We start from the raw sequence: 14445 nt of genomic DNA on the forward strand, positions 1-14445 counted from the left end.
TTTTGTTTCCTTTAACTTTTAAAAATAACATTCTTTTACATGGGGCATTGGTTAGAATCATCCCAATGCAGAGCTAACAAGTGTCACTTTTTACTTTGACAATCGTTTATCTAGTACTTCCTCTTTGCAAAGCACAGTACTAAAACATGCACCTTTCTGGCTTTGTTGTTAGGAGACAGTGAGGTTGCATAACCTTGGAGTATATAGTCTTCCTTAGTCTTTGTCAGTATCTCTGTATTTGCATTGTGAGGTTTAGTGGCGCATCTGTCCATATACAGCACTGAATGAGTTACTGCTTTCTAGATTGGAGACTTTTTGAGCTTATCACCATTCTTAACAGGGATGATCTATAAATAAGTCAGCATATCTGGAATTGGAGGTAAATTGGAGGATTAACAGCTCTTCTATACATGAGATATTTTATGTACAGAAGTATTTTAAAATATGTAAGGATAAACTGCCAAAATTACCTGCACAGTCTTGAAAAAGAAGAGTTCAAATATAACTATAAACTGTAATTGACAATGAGTCATTTGCTTTAAGGGTGCCAACTATGAAAACAGCCTAGTTATGCCCCTAATGATAATTATGAAAACTCTTTCTAGAAGCCAGTTACATCTCAAGTGAGCTGTATGTCAGCTTGGAAAAATATTTTCTATTTTACTGATTTAAAAATTATTCGGTGGTGATGGCTGCACAACACCGTGAATGTACTTAATGCCACTAAATTGCACACTTAAAAGTGGTTAAAATGATTTTTTAAAGTATCCAATTAATAGCTGGAGATGCCATTTTCCTCCCATATAGAGGCAGTTTTCAGAACTCTAATATTCAAATGTTTCATTAAAATATTTGCTTTTGTAATATGGAGACAATTTAATAGATGATCAGCAAGCATTGTGAAAGGACAGCTCTCACAAACTTTGGTAGCAAAGAATGGAAATATTACAAGTTTGTTCCTAGCGGCCAGGGGTAACTTGGCATTTTATCTATAAACCCAATACATATTTTAAAGCAAATGTAATGCCTGTGAAAATAAAGGGAAATTATATGCACATATGATAACAGCTTGTTATTGTTATAAATAATAGCTAACTATGTACCAGGCATCTTGGTAAGGACCATACATGTGTTAGCTCTTTACTTTTATACAAACCAATGGAACAAGTATTTCCTCATATTGTAGATGAGGATGCTGAAATGTAGGTGACGTTACCGACCTCAGCTCATGTTGCACATCTTGAAAGTAGCAGAACTTTCTGAGAAAAAGCAGTCTATTCCTAGAATCTCCACTCTTATTCCCAAGGCAGCCCTGCCTTTTGGATGTAGTTCTGTGTAAATCATTTTGTAATATTTGAATTTGTGAGATCAGATTGTTTACTTCTGTGTAGTCTAAAATTATTTCATCAACTTGTGTTTGTAAGTATGGGCTTTGACAGTGGTGCTGTAAAAAGATAATTACACCCCGAAGTGCCGTGTAAAAAGCCATTGTGTATGGCCCTTTGTGATCTGGAGGAAATAGTCCCCTTTCCACACTCCCATCTAGTTGGGGTACTCACTCAATAGCCTGCATGGCGTCCTTTCTACACCCCCACTTACCTGTTCTCGTATCTGAAGAAATTTAGTAGTTTTGACCTCTCTTTCACATCAGATCAGTAACAGCCCAGCATGAAAAACAAACGTGAAGTTCCATAAAAATGCAACCCACTAAAGTAAGTTGGTGACTGTGTATAAGGGACATGTGGCAGATGTGACATGGGCAGCGTGTCCTTGGGCGTGCGTATCTCTTCTTTGCTAAAAGTGTCAGAAGCAGAAGAGGTAGGTGATGGTTTCCAAAGAGTGGCTTAACTAGAATCTAAGATGATAGAGGTCATTTAATGTGTTCTCCTAATTTTACAAATGAGAAAACTGAAGTCTGGTGAGGCAAAGTGACTTGTCTAAAACTATAAGCAGTAAAGCTTGATTTAGGGCTGGAATCTCATTTTTCATATCTGCTGTTCTTTTCTCTATTTGGGGGAAAGCCGCATCACCAAGTAGAGCATAAATATGGTGGCCCTGATTCCAGGGAAATGAGCTAGGCCATTATTATATCATCTGCAAATGCCCTGTCTTATCCGTCCAAGGTGCAAGATGTCTTTTTTGACCCACTGATTGGTAGGAGACATGTCCAGACTGGAAAAAGGTAGGGTCACTAATGCCTAATGCTTCAGCAGTTTGGGCAGTTTCCCTAGGGGTTGGGCAACCATTGTCCAAAGAGAACGAACTAGTTAGTAAACAAGTAGTTTATTCATAAAGTGAGCAATACTTACTGGGCCTATAGCAGGCTCTCAATATAAATGTGCTTTGTTGATTAATATAAGGTTTCCAATTGGATTTGTTGCAATTTCTTTGGCAGAATTTCCAGGTAGTAAAATTTGATTCACATTTAGAAAAGCGTTGGGTCCTTGTAATGCAACTTGGGATGTGTTGCCCCTCATTGATTTTCATATCCAACTCATATGGGAGGATTGATACTAGCCTCTGAAGGGAAATGCTGATGCGAAACTGTTTGTAACTGATTTGATATTTATTTTATCTTGCTAGGTTTGGAAGAGGACAGTTGCCCTTTATTCTGGCGGCAGATAGCAGGTGAAAAAGTGCTACACAAGTTTGATGTTTGTGTCTTCTTCTCCAAGGCCAAGAAATTATCTCCATAGGAGGCAACAGTACTATGCATGTTATGAATTGTGTCTCCTTGGTCAGTGATAAAGAAAATGGGAATATTGCCACAGCACCTGGATTCATGATTGGGCAGACACCTCCTCCAGCACCTCCTCCACCTCCTCCTCCACCCCTTCCATCTCCACCATGTTCATGTTCAAGGGAAGAGTGTCCTTCCTCCCCTCCTCCACCCCCACCACCTCCACTTCCTGGGGAGCCTCCCATCCCACCTCCCCCACCAGGCCTACCCCCAACTACTCACATGAACGGCTACAGCCACCTTGGTAAGAAAAAGCGGATGAGAAGCTTTTTTTGGAAAACTATTCCGGAGGAGCAAGTTCGAGGCAAAACCAACATCTGGACCTTGGCAGCCAGGCAGGAACATCACTACCAAATTGATACAAAGACCATTGAGGAACTCTTTGGGCAGCAGGAAGACACCACCAAGTCTTCCCTTCCTAGGAGAGGAAGAACTTTAAATTCTTCCTTCAGAGAAGCTCGAGAAGAGGTAAGAATGCAAGGTGGAGGGCTAATCCTCCACACACTGCATTGTTTTGTGTTTTGGGATGTGTGTACATTTCAAATAATTGCTAGACACCCCTAAGAAATGAGATAATACAAGCGAATCTGCCTTGGAAATGCTAGGCAGGGTCTTTACGATGAGCTTGAGCTGAGTATTGAGAAAGTGTAAGAAGTATGCGTGCTGTATCCTCCCAGACGCCCTGGTGGATTATGACCTCATGCAGAGAACATGCTATTTGGGATCACTGCCCCTATCTCTAGCACATCTGCTGAAGGTTCCCCTGTTGGAGAATTCTGCTCAAGTCCAGGATTGTTAGTCTCGGTTGAAACAAAAACTGAGTTTCTAAAATTGGTTGTCTGGAATGAACTAGAGCTGACTGGGGCAGACTACCTTTTGTTAAATAGCATCATCAGCTGACGTCCATCCTTAGGATTTTACCCTTATTTTCTCCTCTAGTTTTTATATAACAAGTGTTTCGAGATGGCCTTCATTCCTCAGATCTCTGAACTAGATTATGGCCATTGGGGAACAGAGGCTTCCAAAGAGACAAAGCATAAAGCTGTTTTCAGAGAGATTGTGTAGGAAGGATGTTTCTAGTTAACACTAAATATGTTACTTTGAGAAAAAATAAAGCTATTAAGTTACAGGAAGTTAACTGAAAGCATGACCCCAGAGCTGCAGATCACCATGTATTACAGAAACTGCATCAAAAATTACATTTATAAGTATTGTCAGTTTAGAAACTTGAAGAAACCTCTACCTGCTAGAAAAAATGAATAAAAATAAAAAGGAAAGAATGCTGCCCCCCCACACGCACACACAAAGCACAACAACAACAACAACAACAAAACAGAGAAAGACAACAGAAATTCATCATTTAAAAATCTGTCATAAAGGAGCAGAGAAAACAGGTCAAAGATGGAGTTGATTAGATAAGAGAGTAGGCAGGGCCCTGGGATGGAGTAGCAGCTCCATGCATTATTGAATTCTTGAGCCAACAATATTGACCTCTTTTCTCTTTCTCTCTCTTAACTCCTTCTCTCCACTAATTCACTGGGGGGCCCTTAAAGCTGATTGTGTGATCTCCTGTTGAAATAGCCAAGAGTCTATTTTTTATGAAATGCAGAAAACACTGGGGTTAGAATTCTTGAAGTGTAAACTATGGCATAAATTTGAGAAGGAAATCTTCATGAGAAACGCTTAGTGCCGTCAGTGCTGAACACAGGCTTGCCTGTCTCTTCTTTTTATGCAAAGTCCTTTTATTTGCTGGAGTATCCTTTCAATATTGGAAGGAGCAAGAAGTCATTTCCTTAGTACCCTGGCCTTTGCCCCAGCTCCCAACAGAGGTTCTTTATTATACAGTAGGTCATTTCTCACTATTGTCTCCCAGCTCTCTTTACTGAAATTCAGGAATACTGAAGTAATTATTGGGTGGGCCCATGTGGAAATGAGGCCTGTGTCTCAGCAGAGCACCTGTAATAGAAGAGGGCTAGCTCACCGTGTCCCAGGGAGGCAGCTGTCAGGCTAGATAGGTGGCATCGTTTGTGAATTGGGAAAATTTCAAGAGGCTAAGGGGAGCTTGCTGCTTTATGTTTCCACATTAAAGAGAGGTTAAGAACCACTCAGAGAGAGAGAGAGGAAAGTGGCAGGGGTGTGGCATCTTTTCTCAACTATGATAGAAGCAGAGATGTCCATTTCTAAACCAGATCTGAAATTCAGGGAAAAAAATAATCTTTCTCTTGCCTTCCTCCACCCCTGCACCCTATGCAGATTTTTACACTTTTGTCATTAACTTGTTTTTTAAGAATTATGTTTTTAAATGGTTTAAAAATTATTTTTAATTGTGGTGAAATAACATATAACATAAAATTTAGCATCTTAACCATTTTTAAAAAGTATTTATTTTTTTGAGACAGAGTCTCATTCTGTCACCCAGGCTGGAGTACAGTGGTGCACTCTTGGCTCACTGCAACCTCCACCTTCTGGGTTCAGGACATTCTCATGCCTTAGCCTCCTGAGTAGCTGAGATTACAGGGGCGTGCCACAACACCCAGCTAATTTTTGTATTTTTAGCAGAGATGGGGTTTCACCATTTTGGCCCGGCTGGTCTCGAACTCCTGACCTCAAGTTATCCGCCCACCTCGGCCTCCCAAAGTGCTGGGATTATAGGTGTGAACCACTGCGCCTGGCCTAACCATTTTTAAACAGCTTGTTGACATTAAGTACGTCCACATTGTTGTGCAACCATCACCACCTTCCCTCTCCAGAACACTTTTCGTGCTGCGGAACTGAAACTCTGTACCTGTTAAATCAGAACTGTCTGTTCCCCTCTTTCCCTAGCCCCTGGCAGCCACCATTCTACTTTCTGTTTCTATAAGTTGGACTCCTTTAGGTACCTCCTGTAGATGGAATCATATCATATTTGTCTTTTTTGTCACTGGTTTATTTCACTTAGCATAATGTCCTCAAGGTTGATCCGTGTTGTAGCATGTGTCAGAATTTTAAAGCTGAATACTATTCCATTGTATATGTAGACCACATTTGTTTATCCGCTCATCTGTTGATGGACAGCTGGGTTGCTTCCACCTTTTGGCTTTTGTGAATAATGCCGCTGTGTATATGGGTGTACAAAAATCTTTGCTTTTAATACTTGTAGGCCCTAGTCTGAGAGACAGCATACTAGAAAGAAAAATTAAATCACCATGACTGTGTATCATAAGATAATCTAACTTTGCAACTCTTCAGTATTCAAGTATGATAAATAGTTGAGAATGATCCCTTTAAGTGCATTAGGTAATGCTGTCACATAACAGAGATTATCCAGAATTACTTTCAATTTTCATGTTATCTGTAGCATGGCTAGAAGTATTATATATACTTTTTTACAGTAAAAGAATATGGTACATGCTATTTTCTTCCTTCAATTTTCTTCTGAAGAAGTTAGAACTCAGCAGGGTTCTTGTCTAATAAAGATCAGTAATAAATCTTCCAACTCACTTTGCAGTAAGCGGAGTCCAGGGTCAAAAGTAATAGTCCTACCATCTGTCTGTGTGGACTGCAGAATTCCCTCCACAGCCTGTTCAGCAGAGGGACTGCTCCTGAGCCCGGAGCCACAGCATCACCATATTACAACACAGGCTGCAGTTCTGGAGGTTCAGACTTGCCCAGACACAGATTATGACCCTTGAAATATCATAACCTCCTACAGAAACAGCCCGACATTATGTGATTGGCTTATACTTTAAAGCCGTATACTAATAAGTTCCATTGTACTCGTGAGGAAGAAATTTGCTGGAAGATAGGGAAGATTGGAGAATGGCTGAACTTAGAAAGAACAACATTTAAATAGTGAGTTAGAACATTTAGTACAGGGCCGGGCACGGTGGCTCGCACCTGTAATCCCAGCACTGTGGGAGGTCGAGGCAGGCAGATCACTTGAGGTCAGGAGTTCGAGACCAGCCTGGCCAACATGGTGAAACCCCGTCTCTACTAAAAATACAAACATTAGCCGGGCATGATGTTACATGCCTGTAATCCCAGCTACTCAGGAGGCTGAGGGATGAGAATCGCTTGAACCCAGGCGAGGGAGGTTGCAGTGAGTGGAGATCGCGCCACTGTACTCTAGCTTGGGCAACAGAGCAAGACTGTCTCAAAAAAAAGAAAAAAGAAAAAAAGACATTTAGTACGGGAAGATATGAAATGTTACTATCCTTGTATCTTTGTTAACTAAAAATTAACTCAAAGAGACTGTAGATATGATGGTATAATAATAATTAAGCTGTAATAAAGCAATTAGAAATAAAGACATATTACTGGGGATGAGACGAGAGAGATTCAGCTCAAACTCATCTTCTTCTCAGAGTTGGCTGATCCCATCCCCTGAGAAGCTCTGTAGTTCCTGACCCTCTATTACTGACATTCCTCAGGCCTCCTGGGAGCCTTCCACCAGTGTTAGCTGAGGGTGTGCGTGTCTGCCTCTACAGTTTGACCAGCTCTTAAGGGGAGGGCTGTATCTTAGCCATTTGGTATCCTCTAAAGGAAACAAAAGGTTACTGAACTGGACAGAACTGAACCCAGAGCACAAAGGGATCAGCTTATGAGGCATCAACAGATCAAAATTGGGGCTCACAAAGAAAGCACAAATATTGAAACACCTCAGATCATTCACTATGATGTCTGTAGCAATATAACATTGACCATCTAGGAAATAAGTAAAATGGCTAATTAGAAAAAGAAGGCCACAGAAGAGAGAGAGAGAGAGAAGGGAAGGATGGAAGGAAGACTGGTTTTCCTAAATTTATGACAAGTAATAAATACTTTATTCTCCCACACTATAATTCAGCTGTCAGTCATTCTCACCTTTTGTTATGATGCCGGTATGTTCCAGAATTTCGGGATATGCTCACAGTCCAGAACTGTAGAACTAGATAGAGCATTTCAAATACATTTGGGAAAAAATGTGCTTCAACTGGATTTTCATTTTTTTTTCCCCAAAGTTGGGAGAGAGGACAATTTCCAATTGACAGCCAACTAAAGTGAAAAAGAAAATGAAAAACCATCAAAACCCGAAAGCTAGGTCCATATTGGAGGATAGAGGAAGATCTTCACATTTTTGTTTTTCAGGACTTGAAGTGGGATGGAAATAGCCACTATGTAGTGTTACTCAAGTAGGTAAAGAAGCCCCCTTTGACGTAAAAAACAAAAGTGGTTTAAAAGTTTCTTCCTTCACCTTGAGGACATTATGCTAAATAAGCCAGTCGCAAAGGACAAATACTGTATGATTCTCTCATAGGAAGTACCTAAAGTAGCCAGATTCATAGAGACAGAAAGTAGAATGGTGGTTGCCAGGAAATGAGAGAGGGGAATGGAGAGTTAATTGTTTTTTGTTGTTGTTGTTTTGAGATGGAGTCTCCCTCTGTCACCCAGGCTGGAGTGCAGTGGCATGATCTCAGCTCACTGCAACCTCCACCTCCTGGTTCAAGCAGTTCTTCTGTCTCAGCCTCCTGAGTAGCTGGGACTACATGCACATACCACCACGCCCAGCTAATTTTTTTGTATTTTTTAGTAGAGATGGGGTTTCATCATGTTTGCCAGGCTGGTCTTGAACTCCTGACCTGAAGTGATTTGCCCACCTCAGCCTCCCAATGTGCTGGGATTACAGGTGTGAGCCACCGCACTGGGCTGAAAGTTAATTGTTTAATGGGTACAAAGTTTCAGTTTTGCAAGATGAAGTGCTCTGGGGATGGATGATGGTGATGGTTATACAACAACGTGGATGTACTTAATGCCACTGAACTGTATTCTTAAAAATTGTTATGGAGCCAGGGCAATTTAGTGAGACCCCCATCTCTACAAAAAACTTAAAAATTAGCCAGACATGGTGGCTCGTGCCTATAGTCCCTGTTACTCGGGAGGCTGATGCAGGAGGATTGCTTGAGCCCAGGAGCTGGAGGTTGCAGTGAGCTGAGATAGTGCCACTGCACTCCAGCCTGGGCAACAGAGCAAAACCTTGTCTCAGTAATAATAAGAAGAAGAAGAAGAAGAAAATGGTTATGGACCAGGCACGGTGGCTCAAACCTGTAATCTCAGCACTTCTGGAGGCCAAGACAGGAGGATAGCTTGCGGCCAGGAATTCAACACTAGCCTGGGCAACATAGTGAGACCTCATCTCCACAAAAAAAAGTCTTAAAAATTATCCAGGTGTGACAGCATGCATCCGTAGTCCTAGCTACTCAGGAGGCTGATGCAGAAGGATTGCTTGAGCCCAGGAGTTTGAGGCTGCAGTGAGCTATGATCACACCACCGCACTCCAGCCTAGGTGACAGAGCAAGACCCTGTCTCTAAAAAAAATAAATAAATAAAAAGTTATGATGGCAATTGTTATTTGTATTTTACCACAACTGAAAAAAAGTTTCTTCTTCCTTCAAAGGATATGGGAGGCAGATTTTGTAGTGGATTGATGAAGTGAATTGAAACTACAAAAGTTGTAGTAGAATAAACTAGAAGAGCTGATTTGGAGGTTTTAGCAAGAGTGATGGTGTAGCCACATGCCTCACTGAGTGGCATAGTGCTGCTGACTGTTTCAGTGGGTATCAGCACAACCCTGGCCCCCTGGCAGTTGCGGGGAAACTGTGAGTAGAGCCCAGGCCCCCTTCGCATCCTAGCAGGAAATCCTTGAAATGTTGAAATGAGTTGAGTGCGTTAATTACCTCATTACCTTATATTTCAAGCTGCCTTGTTTGCCACTCTTTGGTAGGAATTTTGGGGGAAGAGCTAACGAACTCTGCAGTATGCTGACTGTACCCGTGGCACCGACTTCTGTGGCGGTCCTGCCTGCATGTCCTGGTGTGACCAGAGGAGTAATTACCAGTTGATTGGAGCTGGTGGGAGGGAGGGGATGATGCAGCTCACTCATTGGCTGGGTTTGTTTATCCCTCTTCTTTGGGCAGTTTCTTGCCTCTGATTTGTCAGCTTGTGCAGCCAGTGAGTCCCACTGGGATCCCATGTGCAGATTCCACTGCTCTGAATGATTCCAAAACACCACCCAACCCGACCCGGCTTTGTTTCTGAATGGCCCAGCTTTGAGAGAGCAAGCATTTGGGAAGTGAGATAAGCTAATTTACATGTGCAGTGATAACCCTCTTTAAAGGACTTCAACAGTCACTCTTATAACATTGCTTTGGAAGGATCGAATGCGATAAAGTGGAGAAAGAGACTCCTCAGACACCAGGCAAATCTGAGGATGCCTGGAGCGAGTGGGACTGTCCCTGAATGATATCAGTTGTCTCATTTTAATGTTGTTTGGGTGAAGTGCTGGGCTCTGTTTTTCCTGTAAGGTGCTCAGTTACAGCCAGCTCGGGTTTTCCCTTAGGAATATCACCCAATTCTCTTTGTTTCTGAAACACAGCTTGAGCTGTAGAGACGCCTGCTTCTACAGCTGGGCTGCCCCTGTGTTGGGGCACTGTGGGCTGCTTCTGTAGGGCCAGGGCTCAGGCCCCTGGAGGCTCTCTTGACTGGGGAGAACATGATTCCCATCTGTCATCTCTCAGATACAGCTCTGGGGTCACCAGGGGACTTGGCCAGGCACACGTATAGCTTCTTACACATCTGCCCCCATTCCTGGAGAAAACTCACAATGCAAGCACCATGCTGGTAGGGAACATTTGCTACGTCTCTATAGGAAGCTCAGTAGTATGAAAACCCACAGAAACTAGAGTGAAAAGGAGTCAGAGAGAACCAGGCTAACCTATCAGTTCAACACTGCTCTGGGAAAGTTATAAAATGATGTCTATGAGGCTTAGTTTCCTTACCTGTCCAGTAGAGACCATAAGAGTAATTTTCTCCTTCACTTTTCCTGCAGCAATGTCTCTGGATCTAGGCTGAGTGAAGAGAGTCCCAGAGGGTTGAGGGGTGAACAGGATGAGCGTGGGGCTTGGTTCACGTGGGGTGTGGGAGAGCACTGCAGTCAAGGGTTGAATGTAGCAGAAGGTGGCACTTTCATGAAAGGAATACGAAACAAGTCATTTATCCATCCTAGGTGAATGCAGAGGAAGTTCTTTGAATGCGCTGTGTAACTATATCAATATACAGATTCTTATGCATGGCCTTTTAATTTATTAATTATAATGAACCCAGTTTTCTGTCTTAATAAATTGAGATTCCTTTTTTGGTATGACCTTTTAAAGGGTGTTGAGTTTGACAGGTTTTATTCCCACCCTTTCTTTCTCTCCTCTCCTCCCTTTACACTGAACTTGAACTGCAGTCCCTAGATAGGATTCCTATAAGGAGGCTGCCCTTTCAGCTTGGGAGTTTTTATTTTATGGCTGGCAGGTGATTGTGTTAACATGAAATAAACCCCTAGGTTAGTAAATAATGTGACTGTTAAAGATTAGTCTTCAAAAGAAGGCAACCGTACTCTTGTAAAAATTTAACCTTATAGCCAGGAAGTGACATTAACATTGGTTAACAGTCTCACTGCTGGTTATAAACTCAGAAGCAGACCCAGAGATCAGGAATTTAGCCTGAAACCTGATTCTCTTTTGTTCACAGTGAATCACATACATTTGGAAAGAAAGAGCATTATAACAACATTCCTATTTTAGCTAGTCTCCCTTTACCAAAAAACAAACGGGAAAAAACTGCAGCAGTTTTCAGGTTATCTTTCCTCCACGCAGCCGGGATGTTTACACCCAGAGACAGAAATGGCTTCTGTATTTAACAGCCAAAAAAAGTTCTAATTTCTAGTCTGATAAAGCCACCTGAAATTTTGATCAGTGAAAACCTGCTACAGCCCAATCTGGGTTTTGACAGAATAGCTATCCCATATTTCATTAAATAAAAAGATGCCATGTATTGTAAGGCACATCCTGATTCCAGAGATCAGAAAAATGCAAAAACAAACAAACAAACAAAAAAGTATCTTAGCCTTGGTGAAACGTATACAGCACAAGATTTTTCGTTTTAAAATTGTGAGTAAATAAAATGTAGGACACTACCTTACACCCTCCTAAAAGGTCTATTGGACATATGTAAACTTTTTGAATGAAATGAAATTTTTCTTTTAGAAAAAAATTTAATGATGTTTCTGAAATATGACTTTATTGGTTCTTTTACGTCCATAAATCAGGGTTGGGACTCAATCTGCCATATCTTCAGAGTTGTTTTTTATTTTCTCAGTTCAAATCTCACGTGATTCTTGTTAGGCCAAGACATCCATTTCTAAATTGAGGCTTTTAAATGCGGGTGATATTATTCTAAGAGGAAATTGCTAAATTTAAAACATTTAAAGTGTATATTTACAGTCCTCCCTCCATGACTGCAGATTCTGCATCCTCAAATTCAACCAACCATGAATCAAAAATATTCAGAAAAAAGTAGAAAATAACAATACAACAATAAAAGATAATACAAATTTAAAAATACAGTATAACAACCACTTACATAATTTACATTGTCTTAGGTATTACAAGTAATCTAGAGATGGTTTAAAGTATGCAGGAGGTTGTGCATAGATTATATGCAAAATACTATGCAATTTTATGTAAGACTTCAGCATCGTTAGATTTTGGTATCCCCAGGGGTCCTGGAACTAATCCCCTGTGATACTAAAGGATGACTGACTTTACAGATACTTCTCGACTTACGATGGGGCTGCATCCTAAAAACCCATTGTAAGTCAAAAATATTCGGAGTTGAAAATGTGGCTGGGCACAGTGACTCATGGCTGTAATCCCAGCACTTTGAGAGGCCGAGGCAGGTGGATCACTTGAGGTCAACAGTTCAAGACCAGCCTGGACAACATGGTGAAACTCCATCTCTACAAAACATACAGAATTTAGCCGGGCATAGTGGTGCGTGCCTGTAGTCCCAGCTGCCCTCGGGAGGCTGAGGCAGGAGAATCACTTGAACCTGGTAGGCAGAGGTTGCAGTGAGCCAAGATGGTGCCACTGCACTCCAGCCTGGGCAACAGAGCGAGACGCTGTCTCAAAAAAAAAAAAGGAAGAAAATGCATTTCATATCCCACTAAACCCATAGTAAACTTGAAAAATCATAAGTTGAACCATCATAGGTCGGGACCATCTGTATACTAAAAGTTATATAATATTAAAGTAGGTATGTGTTATTATTACATTTAAGGAACTATAATACCACTGTAGAAAGTTTGGGGAGATGATAATCTTTTAATATTTGTAAAACTATGTTAGGAATATCTGTTAATCACCAGATTTATACATTGGGAATTATTCTCTGATAAATTAGTGTTGCATTTTGATCGGGTTTAATTATCTTCTTTCTCCATCTCTTTTTATTTGAATTTAGTAATCCTATGTGTCCTTATTTTTTTTTTCCAGATTACTATTTTGGACGCAAAACGGAGCATGAACATTGGGATATTTCTTAAGCAATTTAAGAAGTAAGATTTTGCACACGTTTGAAATTTTAGTCATATCCCTGCTGTCAGCATCAAAGTCTGTGGGTGTGACTGAGCTGAATTCAAATTCCTCACACCTTCAAATCCTTCTTAGACGCAGGGCTTGATGTGTCTGCAAGTGACTGTCACTTTCTGCTGTTTTTCTTCAGGGAAACATAACATAGTGGCTTGAAGTATATGGAGAATTGCCCCAGGGCATCCATTCAAGCCTGTCCCATCAGGGACACCTTTAGAGTCACCTTTAGTGTCGCCCCTTCAGTGGAGGTTGGACTGATGAGTCAAATAGCGGTCAGAGTTTTGTGTTCTGAAGTATAAGGAGAAGGTTGCGCAGGGGTTTCAGTGAGACCAAAGAGGATTATTTTTCTCGCAACAAAAGAGACTCCCCGTGGTTGTTGCTGCTTTCAGCCTTTTTGGGATGCCCAAGGATGGTGCTCTGGGTGAAGAGCCCTTGAGTGGAGTGTTGGGTTCCCTGTTTTGAGGCAGTGGGGCTGTTATGAGCACTCACACAAAACTGCCAGCCAGACTGGGAAGGAGGTGGGTGGGAAGGAGGGTGGAGGAGATTTAATTTCCACTGGCTTGCACCTCTGTTGGCACTCCAGCAAACGTGAAACGGAATGTGATTCATTGTCTTTTCAAGGTCTCCTCGGTCCATTGTAGAAGATATTCATCAAGGAAAAAGTGAGCATTATGGATCAGAGACCTTGCGAGAATTTCTTAAGTTTTTGCCAGAGTCAGAAGAGGTAAGAAATTCAGCGCATGAGTTGTAGATGTTAGGAGTGATCATAAAAGCTTAATATTTTTAAGTGTGTCAAAGCTCACATGGAAAGCCAGGAGCAGTGGCTCACACCTGTAATCCCAGCACTTTGGGAGGCAGAGGCAGATGAATCACCTGAGGTCAGGAGTTTGAGACCAGTCTGGCCAACATGATGGAACTCTGTCTCTACCAAAAATGCAAAAATTAGCCCGGTGTGGTGGCAGGCACCTGTAATCCCAGCTGCTCAGAAGGCTGGGGTATGACAATTGCCTGAACCAGGAAGGCAGAGTTTGCAGTGAGCCAAGATCATGTCACTGCACTTCAGCCTGGGCGACAGAGTGAGAATCTGTCTCCAAAAAAAAAAAAAAAGAAAGAAAAAAAGCTCACATGCTCACATGGGAAGGGCACTCTCCTACCCAGAGCCAGAGTTTTCTCACATAAAAGTAAAAAGTGACCTGGTAGAAAAAGCATGGATTATGGAGTCAGAGAATCTAGATTCAGATTTGAGCTATTCCCTTAACTGAGAAAATGGGGCAA

At 41.6% G+C, this 14445-nt stretch overlaps 1 protein-coding gene across 4 annotated transcripts in view; it reads left to right on the forward strand.

Moving 5' to 3' along the window:
* FHDC1 (FH2 domain containing 1) overlaps window positions 1–14445 on the forward strand; it is a 66748-nt gene that overhangs the window by 27387 nt on the left and 24916 nt on the right. For all 4 annotated transcript variants that reach the window (XM_063603590.1, XM_008968910.5, XM_034959276.3 and 1 more), the window contains 3 exons: window positions 2584–3208; window positions 13075–13136; window positions 13792–13894. In XM_063603590.1, the coding sequence (XP_063459660.1) occupies window positions 2711–3208; window positions 13075–13136; window positions 13792–13894 (663 nt within the window). In that variant the 5' untranslated portion in view covers window positions 2584–2710. The remainder of the gene's footprint in view (window positions 1–2583; window positions 3209–13074; window positions 13137–13791; window positions 13895–14445) is intronic.

This window comes from Pan paniscus, chromosome 3 (assembly GCF_029289425.2).
Source record: "Pan paniscus chromosome 3, NHGRI_mPanPan1-v2.0_pri, whole genome shotgun sequence".
In the NCBI taxonomy this organism is placed as follows: domain Eukaryota; kingdom Metazoa; phylum Chordata; class Mammalia; order Primates; family Hominidae; genus Pan; species Pan paniscus.